Source organism: Schistocerca gregaria, chromosome 2, assembly GCF_023897955.1.
Source record: "Schistocerca gregaria isolate iqSchGreg1 chromosome 2, iqSchGreg1.2, whole genome shotgun sequence".
Classification (NCBI taxonomy): domain Eukaryota; kingdom Metazoa; phylum Arthropoda; class Insecta; order Orthoptera; family Acrididae; genus Schistocerca; species Schistocerca gregaria.
Window position 1 is genome coordinate 805,407,312 of NC_064921.1, and position 22,771 is coordinate 805,430,082.

Consider the following 22,771-nt stretch of genomic DNA (forward strand, 5'->3'; position numbering starts at 1 on the left):
CATATCTTTCCAATAATTGTGCATAGTTAAACAGCTTTGTATTTGTCCTCTACCCATTTCTGCTTTGTCAGCCAAATTTTTAACATAAAAGAATGGAAAGACAATCGCTTACTTACAGTGGAAGTCTTGCTGTAGCCACAGGAGTGTGTGTTTGGGTGTCTGTGACTGTGTGTGTATGAATCTGTTAATACTGCCAGAAAAAAGTTAGTGCTTGAAATGCATCAAACTGCTATGAGTTTTTATCTTTGCCTTATTTTACTTTTTGCTCCTTCCAGAAATTTCCATTATGTTGTACAATTTTTTAGGAGTGTATTTTCCTTATACCTACTTGATTTTTATACATTATCCTTTTGTCAGTTCAGTTGAATACCCCCTGCTGTATCCAAGAGTTGCTACTGGCCTGGTCTTTTTGTCCTCTGATACCTTCAGTATTTCATCTCTCAAAGCTACTTGTTTATATTTTGTATTCCTTTCTCCTGTTTTAGTCAGTTATCACCTGATAGTGCTTCCTTTAAAACTCATTCTACAATCAGTGTATGGTATGATATAATCAAATGATAGAAAGTAATGGTTGAACAGTATTGGCAATAGTGTGTTGCAGGCTTAAGTTGCAAGCCATTTTGAGTACCTTCTATGACATAAAAGAAGTATCAGACATAAGTATGTAGGTCTCTGGAATTCAGTCATTATTAACATTTTAGGACTCCACCTATGTGAAGAGCTTGAGAATGACAATCATCAGTATACTCCACAATTAGTTGATTTGGGCAGCCATACAGATTGCTGAGGATGGAGCTGTGTAAATCAAGAGTCAGTACCATTGTGTAAATATGGACATCATAAATAAAGTATTCCAAATGCATATTATTAGTAAACGTAGCTGAACACTCAAGAAGAATGACAGAATGATGAGTTACACAAAAATAGCTGTTCTTTCACAGGGTTATAGTAATTTTCTGTAAGTTTCATTTCATGGTGGTCTTATGTGTGTTGTAGTTATTGTATTTTGATATCCAGTTGCCTGTTCCATTTATTATTTTACATATGAGAATTGTTCCTGGTTGTATGAATACATGGCCTCATATGGTAAGGACAGATTTACTCGTATCACGTCTTGAATTGTTAGTCAGAATACACTGATCCTGCTAATATGCTAAATGCCACTGCTCATTATTAATCATTTCGCTAATAGGGTATATAATAATTTACCTCCTGTAATGTTGAAAACAATCAATTTTTGACAATTAATGTAATTGGATGGATAAAACATCTACTCACTAAGTGGTGGCAGAACACACACATAAAAAGTTATAATTAGGCAAGCTTTCGGAGGGGAAGGAAGAGGGGTGAAGGAAAAGGACTTGAGAGCTCTAGGAAATGGGATAGATTTCATAAAAGTCACGCAAAACTGCAGGTCAGGCGAGATTTACCAGATGGAGCACTTGGTGAGTAGATTTTATATCTATCCAATTACATTAATTTACCTTATGTGTAATACAATTTTATAACAGTGTATGCAGCCATTTATACTCAACTTAGATGGTTCTGTAGGTCTATGGAAATGACTTTTATTTATTTATTTTTGTCTTCACAATAAACAATACACATATGTTTTACAATTTGGTGATGCATATAATGTTGAATAAATCTGTCCTGATAAATGTTTGTTATGCAGGTGGTGACATTTGAGAAGGCAAAGTGAACTACGAAACTAGTTACACCTTACATACAATTCCCATAATCATATCAATGATTACTCTTTCTGTACATGACTTTTATGGTCCTAAGTAACAACAGTTTTCAATTTTTCTCATTTTTATTTTTTAGTGAAAATGTTTTGTCTTTGAATTACATAAAATATTTCATAGTAATCAAATGAGAGATCATTACTGTTTTCTCTGATAGCCATGTCCTTTAATTCTGTCATTCCCACTAGTTGATAAGGGAAACAGGCTATCCCATAATGACATACGATCCTGATAATATAGCCCATTCTTCATTGTCAACTCTGAACCTATCTCCAGATACACCTGTCTTGATGCTGTCAAGTTTTGCCACTCCACATTCACTAAATCATTTCTTTCAGATGTTGGATTGCTGAAACATATATATCACACAACACATAATTCATGAAGTTTCTTCAAAGTGAAAGTACAATCAGGTAAATGAACAAAAGTTGACCTGAAAATTAAGTTTCAGAGCCAGGGACCCCACAATTTGACAAGTACCATTATAAATATGTTTTTATTTACATTTTATAGCATACATATTGTAGTGATACTGCTGTGTTCACAACTACAATTAACTGCAGGCATATGTGTTCTCCAAAAGTTTAATGCCTGGTATATAAAAGTGGTGAAGGAAAGTTCTTAACTGAAGAGAGAGGTTATATTTATTCTTTAATGATAGTTTAGCTAGTAGTAATGGTTCTCACAAACTGAGCAGGAGCATTTTGTACACATAACCAAACTTGTGTCACACTGTCTCTAGCGCCCTAGTGAAGGGCCTAGAATAAATTCTGTGCTGAGAATGAAAGAAATTTTGACAAGAAGAATATGTTAAATACAAAGAAACGAGAAATAAATACATTTTTGATGGAGGAATTTTCAACAGATATCGCTGTTGTCCGTAGCAATGGAGTCAACTTCAGAAATATTATGACAAAGCAATTCAGCTTTTACATCCATAATGATTCATAGAAATCAGAAGGATTAATTTATTAATGAATAACAATTAAATCATTTGATAATGATTATATTGTAGATGAACTTATTAATGTCTACAGCTCGTATCATTGTCAATCAGAATTATAAATCGACTTAACAGGTGGCTAGTGGGAGGTACTATTACATGAGGAATTGAGATCTTGTACAGCATTCCAATTCGAAGGAAAATCTTACCAGTTTAAATATTGACTTTTGAATTGAACATCTTGGTAGCAGTTTTTATCCATGCTCTAGGCAATCACTTAGGTAGTACATCAATACAAGAACTAATTATGTGTGTAGATGATTTGCTATTAGTTTCTAGGACCACTGAAGATACTTGTGCACTGCTCATCAAAGCTTTAAAAAGTTTACAAACAAAAGGGGATAACAATAAAACTACATTATGCAGGAATTGAAGTTCCTGGGGAATTTAGCGGAAAGAAAGGGAATCCAAGCCAATCCGGAGAGAATTCAAGCAATAAAAGATTGCCTTGAACTAGAAAGTTACATTCATTTTTTGGCTTAGCTGGTTTCTGCAGATGTTTTATAAGAGGACATGTGAATTATGTTAATTTGTTATGATAAGTGATCAAAAAGTGCAGAAATTGTTTTTCTTAAATAATCTTTATTTATCAACATAAAGTTTGTACCCTTCAATGTAATCCCCCTCAGATATAACAGACTTGTGCCAGTGCTTTTTCCAATCTTGGAAGCACTTCTGGTACTCACATTTCGTTATGTTGTACAATTCCTTCAGTATTTCTGTTTTTATATCATCAATGTTGGCAAAATTACTTCTTTTCACGGTTCTCTTCAGAATCAGGAATACAAAAAAGTTGTAGGGGGCCATGTCTCACAAATATGAGGCAACATAACAATTCTGTGTTTTGACAAAAATTATGAACAAGCATTGAGGTGGCAGCAAGAGCATTATCATGATGCAATTTCCAGAAGTGGCTTTGCCACAGTTTTGGTCATTTTCTTCAGACTGTGTCACACAAACAGCACATAGCTTTGAGGTAGTATTCCTTATTGAACGTATGACTGTAAGGCAGGAAATGATGATCCACTATCCCACTGTAGTCAAAGAAGAACCTTCACATGTGACTGAACTTGTCAAAGTATTTTTGGTCTTGGCTCTTCAGGCAGTTTTCCTTGGAACGATTGGGACTTGATTTCAATGTCGTGGCAATATACACAAGTTGTGTGACTTGTCATAACCTTCTTTAGAAGTTCTGGATTACTGTTGACTTTATTCAGCAATTCCTGAGCAATATCTATGCGATATCATTTTGGTTGAAATTCACCAATTTCTGAACAAATTTTGCTGGCACATGTTTTGTGCCCCAAATATTAAAAAAAATGCTTGGCATGAATAAGAGGTTATGCTGACATCATCAGAAATCTCTTTGATGGTGTTTCAGTGGTTTTACAGAACCAGTTTCTTTACTTGTTCCACATTGTCCTCACTAATTGGTGCTCTAGGGCATCCAGGGCAGTTACCATCTTCAATGTCTCCTTGATCCTCTTTGAAACCCTTATATCATTTGTAAATGTACATATACAGGGTGGGACAAATAAAATGGCCTGGACGTGTGAATAAGATTGGACATGAATATATGCATATAACCCTTATATCATTTGTAAATGTACATATACAGGGTGGGACAAATAAAATGGCCTGGACAAGTGAACAAGATTGGACATGAATATATGCATATAACCACACCTCAACAGGATGGAGCAACTGCCCACATAGCCAGGCAAACCTTGGAGCACATTTACACAATCTTCATGCCTGACAGAGTTGGTGGCAGAGGTCACTCTGGTTGCAGTCTAGGTGGCAAAAACTGCTGCAGAATATTACAGGTGACACTGCAGCAGTTCCAGCATTGCAGCTTTAATTCTTCTTCAGCAAATTGCTGACCAGGGCCCAAATATGCCAAGTGATGAATGGTGGTCACTTTCAGCATCTGTTACAGTGAGGCTAGTACTGTATTTCCTTTCCTCTCCTGCATTTCTTTGTAACCTGGAATTCTGTTCTCCAGGCCACTTTATTTGCTCCACCCTGTAGTAGTTTTGCCAAAAGTCACAGTCAATGTTTCGAATATGATGTTGCACTTTATCCCATTTTCAAGTTATATTTAAAGCAAATTCTAAAAGATCCATCTTTTTATGAAGTCAAAATTTGCCAAACACTCAAAAAGATGTATAACGATTTTGGGTGTCAAGAATAAAATAAATATTCAGACAGCTGAAAGTGCAAAAATACATCAGGAACCCTTGTACCAGCAAGGCAATTATTTTTTTGAAAATTGGATTTATAATGCCATCAAATTAAAAAATTCCCATTACTTTTTTATCACACCAGGAAAGGAGAGAGATATAATAGTTGAATTATGGGCTAACATCTAGCTGAGATCCACATAGGGTAATTAAGAGCCACAGCAGCTCAATATGCTGGTAAGAAGCAAAAAATATGTTTGGGTCTCACATATAGGGTGACACAGAAAAACGAGAGCGTTTCCACAATCCAAAAAAACTAGAAGTGATGAAGGAAAGAAATTGCATTCATAGTAATTGAAACCTTACAACTTTTCCATTTACAAAACATTGATGGCATTTATCATTTTTTTTTAATTACACCCTTCAGTTGGCATCCTGCTGCCATTGTGTCAAATACTGTCAATGCCGACTGTTAGGTGAAGATGTTATGAACTTTTGTTTCACCTGCATGTTCAAGAAGCCTGGTTTCAACAGGACTGAAGTACATCACACACTGCATGGCAATGAATGACATATGTGCGAGAATTGTTTGGCAACCATGTGAGCTCACAATTCGGGAACATTCCCTGGCCACCTAAACCAACTGATTTATCTGTTTGTGATATTTTCTTGTGGGGCTACCTCAAGATCAAAGTACATGACTCTGCCAAGAACCCTGGATGTGTTAAAAGAGAGCATTTGGGATGCAGTTCACAGTATCCCAACTGAGATGTTGCAGCGGTCAATGAGGAATTTCAACAGCCAATTTCACAAATGTATTCTTCCGGGAGAATGACATCTCTTAAGGACATACTTTTAAAAAAAATGATTAATGCCATCAGTGTTTCATAAATGGAAAAGTTGTAAGGTTTCAATTACTATGAATGCAATTTCTTTCCTTCATCACTTCTAGTTTTGTTGGATTGTGGAAATGTTCCCATCTTTCTGTCTCACCCTGTATATGTAAGAGGCCCAGTACACACTCACACACACACACACACACACACACACACACACACACACACACACACACACACACAGTGAGCATTAATAAAACCGACAAACTACAGGGACAGATATTCCTGACTAGACATGATGGAGTCCTTGTGTGCTGCATGCTGTGTGATTGAGCAGTGTACTGTAAGCAACAGTATGGTCCAGTATTCATGTCTGGAACAAGCCAAGATGCTGTTTGTGCATGGCCAAGCAGATGGAAATGGTCAAAATGCAGCACAGCTGTACCAAAACAAGTACCCTCACAGATACCAAGCACATCACACTACTTTTCAAACCCTTTTATTATTTATTTATTTATTTATTTTTGTGATCAAGGGTCTCTTCAAACAGGTGAACATGCAGGTAGATTGCAGACTGTGCATACACCAGATTTGGGCCAGCTTCTACATGATACTGAGATGAACCTTCATGCTTCCTGGTAAAGCATCAATTGCATGTGACTAGTTCTGCAGTAACAACAGGATGCCTGAGTACACCTTTGCAGGGTACACCAATAGGTTTTTAATTTATGGTGAAGCTCACCATAATGGAAGAGAAGTTCAACATTTGTACCATGGGTACTTTTTAAATTATGTCACTCCATCTGATCCCATGTCTGCCTGAGGAAAACAACGGCTGTGGGAAAATGGGACATTCATAAGCAATAGAACAAGCTGTGGTGCACCAAGCAGGCAGCGCACTGTTTTATTGGACGAAGTGCTTCATCAAGTTGAAGAGAACTCATCAATGAGTACAAGAGCTATTGCACATGACTTGCATGTGTTTCACTTGTGTGTCTGGAGAGTTCTGCATGAACAGTAACTCCGCCCATAGCCGGCCGCAGTGGCCGTGCGGTTCTAGGCGTTTCAGTCCGGAACCGCGAGACTGCTACGGTTGCAGGTTCGAATCCTGCCTCAGGAATGGATGTGTGTGATGTCCTTAGGTTAGTTAGGTTTAAGTAGTTCTAAGTTCTAGGGGACTGATGACCTCAGATGTTAAGTCCTATAGTGCTCAGAGCCATTTTTGAACTCCGCCCATATCACCCTAAGAAGGTACACTGCATACTCCCAGTGGATTTTGTGCCATGTGTCAATTTCTGCACTTGTATTTGCACCACTGTGTGGATTTTCCCCAGTTGTCAGGGGGAATTTTGTTCACAGACAAAGTGCATTTGAATGGGAAATCTGTTTTGAATGCTCAAAGTAGCCACATTTGGAATCCAGAAAACCCCAAAGTCATGTGTACATGAAGGTTTCAGCATACCTTCAGCATTAATGTCTAGGCAGGTATCTGTGATTGTCATGAGATTGAGCAGGACACCCTTCCTCCCCACCTAATGGGTGTCAGGTACGTGATATTCCTGCAACAAGTGCTGGCAGAGTTTCTGGAAGATGTACCATTGGACATTTGGCATGGATTGTGGTTCCAGCACAATGGTATGGCAGTAAATTTTGTAGTTTATGCCCAAAACGATCTGAACATAGGCTACAGGGACAGGAAAATTGGTCAAAGGGGGAGGGGGGGGTGGGGGTGGTAGGAGCTTAGCTTAACTTAATGTAAGTATTATAACTAGTTTACTGCCTTGTCTTACTTAGAGTGAGTGAAAACTAAATAAGAGGTATAGCTCATAAACCAGGGTTTTTCTTTCTTAGTCTAGTCTGTTACCTGAATGGAAGTTGCTCTTTGTGTTATTACTCTGGCACAGGCTTTCAGTAGTAGAGTGTTAGAACAATTTTCAGGACCTATTGAGGTGAAGCTCATGGTGCCCTTTCTGTAGGATTGGCAGAGATCTTCACCCTATGAGCCTCCCCCAGGGAGGGATCCTTGGGCTGGGGGATCTGTCTTCAAAGTCTGTCATCATTTTTTCTTTGGTTGTATCATTCTAGTCTTACTAATTTGCTTTCTTTCTTTTCCATCAGGAGTACCAGGTTTATTGTCTCTCTTTCCACATTCAACAGTTTCTGTAGTGGAAATCCTTCCATTGCCCAGATATTAAAACTTGTTTTCAGAGGAGCACCATAGCAACACGTAGTCAGGTTCTGAATGTAGATAATCACATAAAATTCATGACCAGAAATGATACTTACTGAATGTCCTTTCAGATCAGATGATCATAGATTGTTCAGTCACACTTAACTAGAAAGTTAGATTCTTCATGGAACTGCACACCAATGTTGATTAAAAAAAAACAAGATAATAACGGGTCTTGTGATCATGATTATAATGCTTAATCACAATTAAGTTGTCTCTGTGCTGCACAGATGTTAAACACTGGTTAACAATACATGTTCAGCTAACCGGAAATTTTACTACAGCTAACTCCATGTGTTACAAGGGAAAGCACCCATTATAGATGTAGAGATAAAGATAATCACCGTCTGTTGTACTTATGCACACTGTTCAATTTGTTATAGTAATTTAGGCATTGTTACTGCACTATGGAGAGCAAGAAACGGATGACAAATTTCTCACAATTTGAAATCAATTTACTTTTAGAGCTGGTTGGCTGAAATGCAAAAAATTTTATAATGCAAACAAATGGATGGGTCTACACTTTGTTTTGTGATAGATGTATTCTACTTTGAGCAAAGTGTGTTTAACACAAATAAATTGTTAATCATTTATAAACTGCACATATATTTGAAGTCGAATCAACCATTTGCACAACTTCTATGTAATTTTATTTCAAATAGTGTACTGAATTTGGTACCTAGTGGCATAATAATGTAACAGACAGATTTTTAAATACAGGCTGACAAGATTTGCACAACTACATACAGCTAGTTCTCTGAGCAACAGTATGTCATATTATGAAATTGTGGTCACTGGTTGTTTGGTAGTCAAATGACAAATACTGATTTTCTATTGCGAAAAATATCCCCATTATATCACCCAGGAGACTGAATTCCTATGTGAGAACAATCCACTGTACCAATGACGTCTGGAAATCCATCCAGTACACTGAAACCCTCCACCAAATAATGTAATTCTGCTCATGAAGGAAGCTTTATACATTGTGGAGAAATTACTGCTCTGATACCCAGTACATAGCTGATCATTTTTGCACTGACACTATGTACATTAGCAAAGTCACCAGTAACTACATCAAATGCACCAGTGGCCTATTCCATTAATTTCATTAGAAGTATGTTCATGGGTGAGACAAGGTATGAAATTCCAACCTCTCAATGATTTGACTTAATAACCAATACACCGTTTCTTTTGAAAGACTTTAATCTCTCTTCAAATTTCCTGTCACTGTAATCTTTGAAAGGATTTCTCCTTTCCACAAGTGCACCAATACAGATGCAGCAACACTTTACATGAAGAAGATATAACATTTCTCCATCTTCTACACTATCTAAAAAATCAAAAACTGCCACCATCTTAATATGGCATATGTTTACTTTATTTTAAACATGATTATAACTAGATAAATATGTCTCTGACCTTGATCAACATTAACCACAATCAACTACCTCATTTAACTTGAAGTGAGGTTGGTGCAGTAAAATTTTTGGTTGATCAGGATTAAATGCTGAGTTAACTGCAATCACCTTTTAATTGACATTGGTGCAATCAGTCCTATGCGTAAATGTCATCAAGTTCATGTAATTCAAAAGGTTGTAAAAGTAGAAAGAACTTGCTCCTCAGTATTTCAATTTGTTATAATAATAATTAGATGGGGATACGCAGTGCAACATATCTCTTGAACTGTTACCCAACATCCACTTAACTGATGAATGATGGTCACAACAGTCAAAAGGGATGCTCTGCATCTGCAAGGTGTTATAATGACAGCAGCTTCCTACACTTCACAGTATATGCTGGCTTGGCAGTATTCCATGCTGCACCACCCAGGCCTGGAGTAGTAGGGTGCGTCATTGAGGAAAGGACATGCCATGACAATGACACTTACATCATGAAGACAAATGAAGTTCAGTTAAATATCAGATTAGAACTGAACTGGCATTATGTCATACAGAAGGAATTTAATGTCATAGTGACTGTATGAACAAGAATACGATATGAAGTGTTGCCTTCTTGTACCAGAAGAAGCAATATAATTGTGTTTTAAAAGAAGTGCTTTCTATTATTTAATAGAAAGTTAAAGACGTAAAAAAGTTTGCAGATTCCAGCAAGAAGCTACAGTGGTAAAGAAGTCCACATAAATACAAATTGGTTTGGGCTTTATATCAAGATACAGCAGTTCAGAACTTCAAGAGTAATAGTGCTCATAATATGGACAGGAGCACTGCACACACATTTCAGGCTGCATTGACTAGTTGATCATTTATGTGTAACTAATGCACCTGGCTCAGCAAATGTAAATTAGAATCATGTTTGAAGCTTCAGAAACTTGAAAAGGAAATGACATAAAATGATATGCAAGTTTTAGTAATAGTTATAATAATAATATCACCAGCTTGTGCTTACCCAGTCTTAACAAAATTAGACCACATTTTAGTCATTTTTTTAACAGTTGTATATTCTGGATCAGTATTGGTGAATGGTGGAAACAATACTGATATGTAAAACAAGTAGATCAGGTCGTCATGATGCACAACACCTATTAAAGAAATGAACACAATTTTGTTATTTAAAGGAAATAAAGAAAAATTGTTGACAAATCATAAAGAACAGAAAATCCATACAGATATTGTAATAGATATTTAAATTTTAATGTAATGATCAAAGGGAAAAAAACACATTTTACAGGAATTAAGGAATAGTACTGGGCATCCAGTAAGTTTCCTCTGACCTGATATGCTGGATGACTTTTCTATACCTCTTCTCATTTCCTGAACCTCACCAATTCCTTTCCAAACACTCTTCCTTTCCTATCAACACTTACACCAAAATAAGGAGCTAATGACTCCAAAAGTTCATACATTTCCACACCTTTTGTGTGTTTTCTTCTGCCAAAGCTTGGTGAGTAGATTTTTTTTATCTAGCCATATTATATTTTCAAACACTGATTATTTTTGTTGATTCTTTATACAGGATGTTTCACAATTTGAATTACAGGTTGTCATGGGTTGTAGAGAGGGCTTAGTACACAATGTTTTGATAAGGAACCCATATCCAGAAATGTACCATTTGGGTGTGAAATAAATTTGCAGATTGGACCACTTTCAAATCTTCCATGTCATGGAATGCCCACAGCAGAATAAATTAGCTTTGACCTGTGTACTCTACAGGAGCTGCCCCAAGTGGTGATCCTGCAGTCCACTGCACAAGGTGTATCTCTGACATGTGCCTTCATACACACGGTTCACAAACACTGGGTGCATGTCCGTGGAGAATCATAGTGAACTCTCCTTAATGCAGATATACCAGTTTCTTGTAGCTCTTGTTGTAGTTGGATGAAACTGATATCTGGTGGACTCAGATTATCTGGAAACCATTTTCTGTGTACACATCTACCATTATGTTCTGTATCGTGAAGTGGGAGATTTGGAAGTGATCCAATATTCAAACTTATTTTATATTTAAATGGTACATTCACAGACTCAGGGTCTTATCAAAACTTTGTCTTCTGCATTCCCTCTACAAACCCTAGAAGCCTGTAATAGACTTGTGAAACACCATCTACCATATTTTATGTATTATAGGATGGACAACAGTAATGATTCCATTACCCAAAAAACAAGGAGCCAAGAAATGCAGTGAGCATGGGACAATCAGCCTCATTTCACATGCAGCCAAAGTGATATTAAGAATAATTAATAAGAGACTTGAAAAAGTAATGGAAGAGAATCATGGCGAGGAGCAGTTTGGCTTTAGGTGGAACATGGGCACCAGAGATGCAATAGGGCTCCTACAAATCTTGAGAGAAAGGTATATTTAAAAAGGAAGAGACCTCTGTACGTGCTTCATCAATCTACAAAAGGCATTTGACAATGTGGCTTGGTACAAGCTGGTGACTATAATGAGGGAAAAGAGAGTGGACTGGAAAACCAGAAGACTTGTAAACTCATTATATCTGAATCAAAAATCCTCAGCTGAAGTGAGAGGAGAAACTACAAACTGGATCGGACTAGAAAAATGAGGAAGACAAGGATGCTCTCTATCACCTACACTTTTCAACTTCTACTTGGAAAATGTGATCGACCAATGCTCATTACATGACAAAGGAGTAGAAATTGGAGGAAGAAGAGTAGGGTGTTTGAGGTTTGCTGATGGCGTGGTCCTTCTAGCCACAGGGGAGAAAGAATTGCAGGACTTAGTGGACACCATTTAACCTTATGGACAAAAATATTGAATGAAAATTAACACAAAGAAAACAAAAGTATTGGCACTAGGAGGAAATAAATAAATAAAAATTATGCTGTTTGGGATAAAATTAGAACAGGTGCAAAATTAAGTTTCTTGGAAGCAGGATAGACACTGACTGGAAGCACAGCACAGAAATTAAAACAAGGATATCAACATCAAAAGAGGCATTTTATAATAAAAGGAGAATTTTCTGCAGCAGTTTGGACAGAGAACTGAGGAACAGACTCATAAAATGTTTTCTATGGAGTGTTCCTCTGTATGGCACTAAAACATAGACTTTGCGGAAGAAAGAGAAAGAAAGGATGGAGGTTTTTGAGACGTGAATGTGGCAGAGGATGGAAAGAATAAGTTGGATGGACAGAGTAAAAAAATGAAGAGGTACTGAGAAGATTGGGAGAGAAAAGACAGTTACTAGATGTAATAAAAAAAGAAAAAAATGGATTGGGCATACATTAAGAAATAAAGATGGACTGATAAAAGCAGTTTTAGAAGATTTTTTTAGAAGTGAAAAAGAAGCAAGGAAGGAAGAGATTTCATGTACTGGATGACATGATGGACGGTACAACATACAGCAGCCTTAAGAAGGAAGCAATGGATCACAGAAAATGGAGAGGCAAAGGACCTCATAATGTAGCAGAAAACTGATGATGATGAGGACGGAGCTTAATTTTTAAGCAATTTTTTAAAAAAGTAACTTACACTAGCCGAGGAACTTCCCACCCCTCCTAAAGTGGTGTTTCAATGGCCACCCAACCTCTACAACATCCTAGCCCATCCCTATGCCACTCTCAATCCCAACCCCTTGCCACAAGGATGATATCTCTGTGGAAGACACAGTTGCAAAACCTGCCCAATCCACCCACACAGCACTTCCTATCCAGTCCTGACACAGGGTTATCGTAAGCCATCAGGGGGTGGCCTCCTGTGAAAGCTGCCATGTCATTCACCAGCTCTGCTGCAATCATTGCACAGCTTTTTATAGTGGTATGACTACCAACCAGCTGTCCACCAGATCCACCAGAATGACCGGCCATTACCGAAGTGTGGCCAAGAGCGAGGTAGACCATCCCGTGGCACGACATGCAGCTGAACATAACACACCTGATTTCAATGGCTGCTTCACTACCCAAGCCATTTGGATCCTTCCCTCCACCACCAGCTTTTCTGAACTGTGCAGATGGGAGTTATCCTACACATTCTCCACTCTTGTAATTATCCCAGCCTCAACCCATGGTAACATACTGTCCCCACACCCTCCACCCAACATTTTCCATCCCCTCTGTTCTATCATCTCCCCCATATTCTCATCTCCCACCTTGTTTATTTTCTGCCCTCTGCCAATGCTTCCACTCGTTTTCCCCCTGTTTCTCTCTTTTTTGCTCCTTTTTTCCCCATGTCCCTACCTGACAAAATCCTGAGGCTGCACTTGTTGACATTGTAGTTTCTGCTGACTCCACTAGACAGTGTTCATCTCTCTCCCCAACCATACTCTATCATCCTTTCCCCTTCCTCACCCCTTCCAGAGTGTCACTAACATCCCCTGTGATAGTTGAATTGCAACCCAAGATTCTGGAGTTAGCAGTCATGTGTGTGTGAGGCTTGCTTGTGTGTGTGTGTGTGTGTGTGTGTGTGTGTGTGTGTGTGTGTGAGTGCTGTGTGTGTGTGTGTCTCTTTTACTGTTGAAGGTTGAGGCCAAAACCATTATGCGAGTGTCTTTCAGTTGTACCTATCTGCAGCTTGATGTGTCTTCTTTACAGTAAGTAGCAATCTGTCTTCTCCTACATTGTTAATTATTTATTTTTTATTTATGTATTTTATTTCCTCCACAAAAATATGACCTCATTGTCTCTGTAGTTTATTTTCTGTCCTTTTATATCAATCTTTACTTCTCACTCATTTATTCCCACCTATGATATGAGCTGCAACAATGTTTTTTAATGTGCTGTCTTGGACCTCTTATTCTCTCTTCAGCATTTTCCTCATCATTTCTTCTTTCCTTCTCAATTTGGATTCTAAATTATATACACCCATAAACTTTCCTCTTTGCTACCACGAAGGAAGGAACTGGAATTCTCAAAGCTTAGAATATTATCTGCTTTTATTTATGTGTGTGTGTCTAGCACTGGCACTCACAGATGAACCTCCAAAAGGTAAGTCCTGGATAGTGCACTGTCTCTTGATGAACCTAATACATTTCTCAATGGAATTTTGCAATTTATACAGTTAAAATACAGTTTACATGAGATACAAGTTCCCCATTTGTATTATATTAAACAATGGAAACTCCAAGTTGCAATATCAATAATATAAGGACAAAAATAGATTGCTACTCACCAGAAAGATGACACATTGAATTACAAACAGGCACAATGATAAGGCTGTTACACTTTAGCTTTTGGCCAAAGCCTTCTTCAGAAAAGGGAACATACACACGTTCATCCACAAAAGCAAACACACTTCGTTCATGTACAACCACCATCTACAGAATGCATTCTGATCTGAGCTGCTGGAGATAGCAGTCATGTGTGTATGAGGTGTGTGCTTGTGTAAATGAATGTGTGTGTGTGTGTGTGTATTTCCTTTTATGAAGAAGTCTTTGACTGAAAGCTAAATGTGTAACAGTCATTTCATTGTTCCTGTCTGCAACTCAACATGGCATCTTTACAATGATTATCAATGTATCACTTTTCTTATATTGCAAATTATGTAATACACATTTTAGGACTGTTTTATACAGCAGTGATAGTACTTATCTATCTGGAGCCAAAATGATTACCATAAGGTGTTAGCGTTCCAGGAATGTACACCCAGCTATACCTTCCTTGGTAAGTAAACTGGTAATAGTACACTGGTGAAGTGTTACTTCTGGATATTATCTTCGCAATACGGTCAACTGGGAATATTTCTATAGCATCAGCATACAACTGAAACACAGAAGTAAAATGAATATCAGATCTTCAGTGCTCATTCCTGTAACAAAAAATGCGTGTGCGCCCACACACACCACCCTCTCTCTCTCTCTCTCTCTCTCTCTCTCTCTCTCTCTCTCTCTCTCTCTCTCTCTCTCTCTCTGCAGAAATTGGTATCAGTAGTAAAATTGTTACCATACTACAAAAACACTAATTTAAGTCTTACTCCTTTGTGTATAAATTGATGGATGACTCAGAAGCAACAGTTAATTTCACAAGTTTAGTAGGCATTATCTAACAGATTTTACTGTGTATATACCACAGTATTCAGTCTAGCATAGTTTCATATAAATTCACAATATGAACAAAACAATTACTCTATATCAAGTTGAACTCTCAGAGGATATCGACTGCACCCAGAGTAGGTCTGTGTGGCAGGCCATAGGCTCACTGACTGATAAGAGATTGTAACAGAAATGCTGAATAGTCTTAATGGGTGGATAATTGGAGAAAGACACCGCAGGTCTCGTGGCAACCTGCTGACAAGACTTCAAAAACAATTCTTCAGGGCTGGAATCATGAATGTTCTCCAGCCCCCTATGTATATCTGCTTTAAAGATCATGCAAAATTAGGTAAATAGCAATTAGCATAGAAGTGCACATTATTCCCATGGTCCATCTGTAAAGGGGATCATAACAAAGCTTAACATAGGGTACAATAAAAGCTACACTCTTACCATGTGCTTCACAGTGATGTTCAGAGCACAGATGTAGATTTACACCTCACATTTTCCTGGAAATTAAAAACCCTGAACTTCTGTGTCAGTAGTTGGCCTCATGAACTACAAGACCAAAGAAGCACTCACATCAGTGAATGAGTTACCAACCATTGTCCTATTTCCCCTGACAACAGATATGGGATACTGTCAGTGCTGACAAGGACCCTAAGCTCGTACAAGTTGCATCTCATGTTGGGATTTGACTCAACATTCTTGCAAGATCCCAAAAGAGAAAGAAGGAAAAGTCTAATACGTTTTTGGGAACTCAAAAGTTAGGTGAGCCATGAAACCCTGTAGGGTCTGATAACCTCACCATGGAGCGCCAATGCACACTGAAAAAAACATCAACAGAAACCCTGTAAGCAAACAGCAGTTAGATTGGAAACCAATTCCGATGTGTGTTTAGTGAGTTTGCATGTCGTCTCATCTGACATATGCAGGAATTTCTGTGAGTAGTTGCTGACCACCCAAGCTGCTGTTAGTTTCTGGTTGCACCTCATGTTAGCACTACACTTACATCTACATGACTAATCTGTGATTCACACTTAGTGCCTGACACAGGGTTCTTTGAATCACCTTTAGGCTGTTTCTCTGCCATTCCATTCTCTAATAGTGTGTGAGGAAATGAACATTTAAATCTTTCATTACAGGCTTTGATTTCATTATTTTTTATTATGATTATCATTACTCCCTCTATAGGCAAGCATAAAATATTTCCACATTCAGAGAAGAAAGTTGGTGACTGAAATTTTCAGATAAGATCTTGTCACAATGAGAACACCTTTCTCTTGATGATTTGCATCCCAGCTCACTCCCTCCTCTATTTCATGACAATACAAAATGGGCTGTCCATCTTTGGGCTTTTTTGGTGTCCTCTGTCAATTCTATATGGTAAGGATCCCATCCAACACAGCAATTTTCTAGCCAAGTATGGCCAGCAAATATTAAACAGCTAGATAGACACTACCCTGCGTGATGTTGCACAAGCAACATCTTGAATGCCGTCTATTTCTATCTGAGCCAGCTCAACACATCTTGTGGGTGATGTCATGCATCCTTGACAGCCAACACTCCACCGTAACATGACCACCTCATCTTTACAATGGTGCAACAAAGCACCTAGCATCATGATGTCCCTTGGCTCTTGATCTGTGGGCTCTGTAGTCAATTCAGACATGCTACTCATGAATGTTGAGCTCTCTGTGGGTTCCCAAATGACATCAGTGGATAGAAATAGGCATTTCAGCCCAAGAATAAAGAATAAAGCTGCCTACCCCATCCACATATAATGCAAACTCAAGTTGCCACCACAATGACTATGCAAAGATACCTACACATCAGAAATACAGGTCTCTAGTGTTGCATTAGAGAGACAGAGGCAGCACTCAAATTGGTCCATGAAGAAGTTCGTGGCTATGCTCTGAATGGATAGCTGCGGCACATGGGGTAAGGCCTACAACTGTAGCCCTCTACCAAGTCACATTCCACATACAACGAGGTGACAACAGTCACCTCACTGCAGCCCTCACTGACTTCACGTGACAACAATCACAACAAGGTCAATGCAACCCAGCATGCAGCATTTGTAAACAACCCACCCGCATCAAACTTGAGTGTGCATAGGTGCAGTGTGAGGCAGAAGTATGAACTGAATAACAACTACCAATGATCCTCCCATTAGTCACAAACCCTGCCGTTTGTGCCCTGACGATCTACAGACTGCTTCTAATGAGATACAGGAATTTGTGCAAGAGGGCATCATCTGGCACTAAGAAAGCCTTTAAGCTTCCCACATTAAGCTCATACCTAAGAAATATGGTTCAGTCAGTCTTAGTGGATACTATAGAGTACTCAACCACAGTACTGTACATGATAGCTACCCTATACCTAACAACCAAGACTTAATGCATGTGCTCTTTGGAATACCAATATTCAGTGTTATCAATTGTAAAAGGGTGTATTTACAAAGCCCAATGCATTCCAATGACATTATGAAAATGGCAGTCACCACATTGTTTGAATTGTACAAATTTCCCTTTATGCCTTATAACCTCAAGAATCCCGCACAAGTGTGGCAATGTTTTATTGATAAACTACTCTTTCAATATGTGTTTTGCTACATTTACCTCAATGATGTATTCACCTTCTCCGACACTCTTAAAGAACATTTGCATCACCTAGAATAAGTTCTAGCTGCACTCTGACAAGATGGGGTTGCCATTAATGAAGCAAATTTGCAATTCTGACAAATGGAGGTTATTTTCTCAGGCCATACACTCAGTGCATCAAGGCATCAAACTGACAGCAGAATGCATGGACACAGCGAAAACCTATCACTTTCAGAAACTTTTCCTGGCCCATGTCAACTCCTTGGACTCATTAACTGCTATCAGTAAAATTTTCCTCATGCAGCTACATTGCAATCTCCTCTCACTAATGCCTTAGCTGGCAAAGATAATTGCACAAAAAGAAAATTGCATGTTCTGCAGAGATAACAGAAGCATTCCAATGGGCAAAGAACTGTTTAGTACAACTCACCCTCATGTCTGATGCAAGTGACACTGTGGTGGGGGTCAGAGACGGGATGGCCCAATCACCCCCATCCTTTTTGAGGAAACACAGTCAAAGAGGTCAGCTTCTGATCAAGAGCTCTTCACAGTATGCATTACAGTGAAGTTGGAAAATTGTACTAAAATGCAGGAGGATCTGCAACGAATTGATGCATGGTGCAGGGAATGGCAATTGAATCTCAATGTAGACAAGTGTAATGTGCTGCGAATACATAGAAAGAAAGATCATTTATCATTTAGCTACAATATAGCAGGTCAGCAACGGGAAGCAGTTAATTCCATAAATTATCTGGGAGTAGGCATTAGGAGTGATTTAAAATGGAATGACCATATAAAGTTGATCGTCGGTAAAGCAGATGCCAGACTGAGGTTCACTGGAAATGCAATCCAAAAACTAAGGAAGTAGGTTACAGTACACTTGTTCGCCCACTGCTTGAATACTGCTCACCAGTGTTTGACCCATACCAGATAGGATTGATAGAAGAGTTAGAGAAGATCCAATGGAGGGCAGTGCGCTTGGTTACAGGATCATTTAGAATCACGAAAATGTTACAGATGTGATAGATAAACTTCAGTGGAAGACTCTGCGAGAGAGATGCTCAGTAGCTCGGTACAGGCTTTTATTGAAGTTTCGAGAAGATACCTTCAACCGAGGAGTCAGGCAGTATATTGCTCCCTCCTACATATATCTTGCGAAGAGACCATGAGGATAAAATCAGAGAGATTAGAGCCCACACAGAGACATACCGACAATCTTTCTTTCCATGAACAATATGAGACTGGAATAGAAGGGAGAACCGATAGAGGTACTCAAAGTACCCTCCGCCACACACCATCAGGTGGCTTGCGGAGTATGGATGTAGATGTAGATGTTCTTCAGCAAAGATATTGAAGGCCACCAAGTGACCAGGCACACAGACCACAAACCTCTGGTAGATACTATCAGGAACGTGTCTCATGATGCCAATCCACAATGATTCAGACGTTTGACCTTATAGCACAGTATGTCATTGACATATGTCATATCCATGGTGCAGACAATATCCCTGCAGACTACCTTTCAAGATTCTCTCTAATATGACAAAGAGCACATGGCAGGTGAACAAATGAACAACCTGAGCACTTAAGACCTCTTCAATGGCCATGACACACATCTTTGCATCAAATATCAGTCTCTCCCCATGTCTCACAAACTCTGCTCTGTAACATTTCACAGAACAGGCTACAATGTGCCATTAAATATTTGAGCAGTTACATAACCTGTCTCTCCCCGGTATAAGTGTGATGGTCTGACTGATTTGTGTGGGCCAACATCAAATGAGACCTCTGACTGAGTCAGAAGGACTTCATACCACCTATCAATGATTGGCAGGACATCACAATGGGTAGACACCATACCCACATACAACATCACAGCCAAAACAACCACCCAGGCATTCTCCGGAGATGTGGATTGCCTGCTTCAGCACCCTCAAACTGATTACCACCAATCAGGGCTACAAATTTGAATCGGTCTTCTGCATTGCCTTGTGTTGCCTCTGTGGGATTACCCACACATGGACTACCACATTTTTCACCTGCAGACTAATGGCCTCAATGAGAGGTGGTAGAAAACCCTGAAGGTGGCCCTGACATGCCCTTGTGGTTCATGGACTGAGATGCTCCTGTGGGTCCTGCTTGGCATTTGCTCAGCGTACAAGGATTACCTATGGGCATCTCTGGCAAAGGTGGTCTACAATGACCCATTTGTCTTGCCTGCATACTTCCCTTAGCCTATGCCTGACTCAAAAGAGGCATTCTTACCTATGCCAGTGCATCATGTTCAGCAACGTATTTGGAACACGCATGTCCCATCCCCATCAACTCATTCAACACCAAACATGTACATCCACAAGGACCTCAGCTCCTGCAGTTCTGTCATGTTGTGAGATGATGCCATGCAAGCAAGCAGCTCTGCAGCCCCCTATTCAGACCTGTACAGGATGCTCAAACACTGCCCACAAACATTCAACATTCTACTGCATAGCAAACCAATGACTGTCTTACTTTCTTGACTTAAACCTGCTTGGGTGCTCTAGGATAACTCTGCCTCAACACACCTGGATGTCAACACAAGAGTCAACAAGGGCGACAACCAACACACATCACCCACGTCACCGCCAATCTGAGATTTTATGGGAGCCAGGCAGGACTTCGATGAGCTTCTACCACCACCCATTTCACCCAGCACACCATCTGAATGATGATATGGCCATGTCAGACACCTTCTGCAACATCTGGCACAGCACCATATGTATGGCATCATCATATCACACAGCACCATGAGAAACGGTCTGGTCACACCCCATGCAGGGCCAGTCAGGGTACAAGCAGCCATGTGCACCAGCTTACACCAACCATCATGTCTCTCTGTATTCCCAGTGTGGGGGACTGTGTTGAGTATTGACCTCTACACCAACACCTGAACATCTCTGGCTGGCATGTGGTGGATGATCTTTGGATAGAGAGAGAAGTATGAGAGTGTATTTTTGACTAGCATTTGATGTAGGTGAATGAAAAGTTACTTTCATGAATAAAGCCTATGTACATTACATGTTCCATGTGTTACTGGAAGAGCAATTCCTACCATACCATGGTCCACTTGCCATACAGGGCTATTGTATCAGTGTACTCTGGAAGGGACCTAACTGATATACAGTTATGACCAGAAGAATGGCATTTATTAAGTGATTGAAGCTGATTCGCTGCTCTGAGGATATCTACTTCTAAGTTAATCATGTTGGTAACTGTTTTTGATTTGAATTCTGGAATATCTACTTTGTCTTCTCTGATGAAGGAATCTTGGAAAACTGTGTTTAATATCTCCACTTTAGTGGCACTACCATTGGTAATATACTGGTTTCACACAGTGAAGGTATTGATTGTATCTTGCTTCTGATGTACTTTACATATGACCAGAATCTCTTGGATTTTCTGTTAGACAGTCGAGACAGAATTTTGTTTCGTAAACTATTAAATCTTCTCCCATTGAAGTCCGTACTAAGTGTCTAAGTAAAACGTCTACAATCTTGGAGATTTTGTGTCCTTTTAAATTTGGCGTGCTTTTTCTGTTGCTTCTGCAACAGTTGTCTGACCTGTTTTTTGTACTATGGCAAATCAGTATCACCTTTTATTAATTTATTCAGCACAAATCTTTCAATTGTCACAGGTACTATTTCTCTGAATTGAAGCCACATCTGGTTTACAAGGAGTGAAGAATGTCAGTGAATTTTGATCTACTTTTTTTAATCAATATATTTTGTGTTTATTTTTGGTGGATTTGGATGTTACAGTGGTCAGTCTTGCTGCAATGATGTTGTTATCACTAACCCCTGTATCCATCATGATGCTCCCATTTGCTCAGGATTATTCATCACTAAGGGGTCAAGTATTTTTTCCCAACCACGTGCACTTCAAGTGGACTCCTGCACTAATTGCTCAAAATAATTTTTGGAGGAAGCATTTAGTGCAGTTTCTAATGATGATTTCTATCTACCATTAGCTTCGAAAAAGTATTTTCACCAACATTGAGGCTAGACTGAAGTCACCACTAACTGTAACTGTATGAAAGGGGTATCTACTGTATATGAGATGATACTCTAGTTTTGTTTGAACTGCTGAGCATAGGAATTGACAATGCCTATTTTTTGGATTATGAACTTTTCTTTGATAATTGGTTGGCGAGTGGCTGAAGGGGCAAAATCTCTCAGCCTCCTCATAGAACATAAACATCTCATGATCTGCAACATTTTCCCCAGGACAGATCATGGTCTTCAGCTTGGGAGCTGAATGAAGGGTCTGAATCAGAGGTTCAGGTGCAAACAACACAGCATGTGCTGTATGATAAGAAATATGTGACCCCTTTGAGTAGGCCCCACATGGACTACACACAAGCAGCTACTCAGGTAGCAGAGTGCTTATGGTATGTACTTGCAACTTTCCTTGGTGTGTAGACCCAAAGAAAGAAAGGTGCTGCATGGTGAACGGCAACCTACTCTGATTCCCCCCCCCCCCCCCTTTTTTTCTCAAGGTTTTAATAATAAATAATGATACTTAGTTTAATTAGTAGCTGGGAATTACATTCATCTGTTTCTTAAGTTCAAACTCAAAAGTAGTTTCCTTTTTCCTCATTCACACACACTTGATACTTGCAGTAGAACATGTCAAATCACAAAGGACACCATCTCACAGCTATATTTCATTTTAGAAATTACTTTCCTATATTC

General features: G+C 39.0%; 1 protein-coding gene across 1 annotated transcript in view; it reads right to left on the reverse strand.

Moving 5' to 3' along the window:
• Positions 1-1,543: 1,543 nt before the first annotated feature.
• The window catches only part of LOC126335083 (juvenile hormone esterase-like), a 77,398-nt gene continuing 56,170 nt past the window's right edge, over positions 1,544-22,771 (reverse strand). Inside the window, exons 8-10 of the mRNA XM_049997978.1 lie at positions 15,025-15,172; positions 10,407-10,539; positions 1,544-2,097 (exon numbers count right to left, since the gene is read on the reverse strand). Coding sequence (XP_049853935.1) covers positions 1,887-2,097; positions 10,407-10,539; positions 15,025-15,172 — 492 coding nt within the window. The 3' untranslated portion in view covers positions 1,544-1,886. The remainder of the gene's footprint in view (positions 2,098-10,406; positions 10,540-15,024; positions 15,173-22,771) is intronic.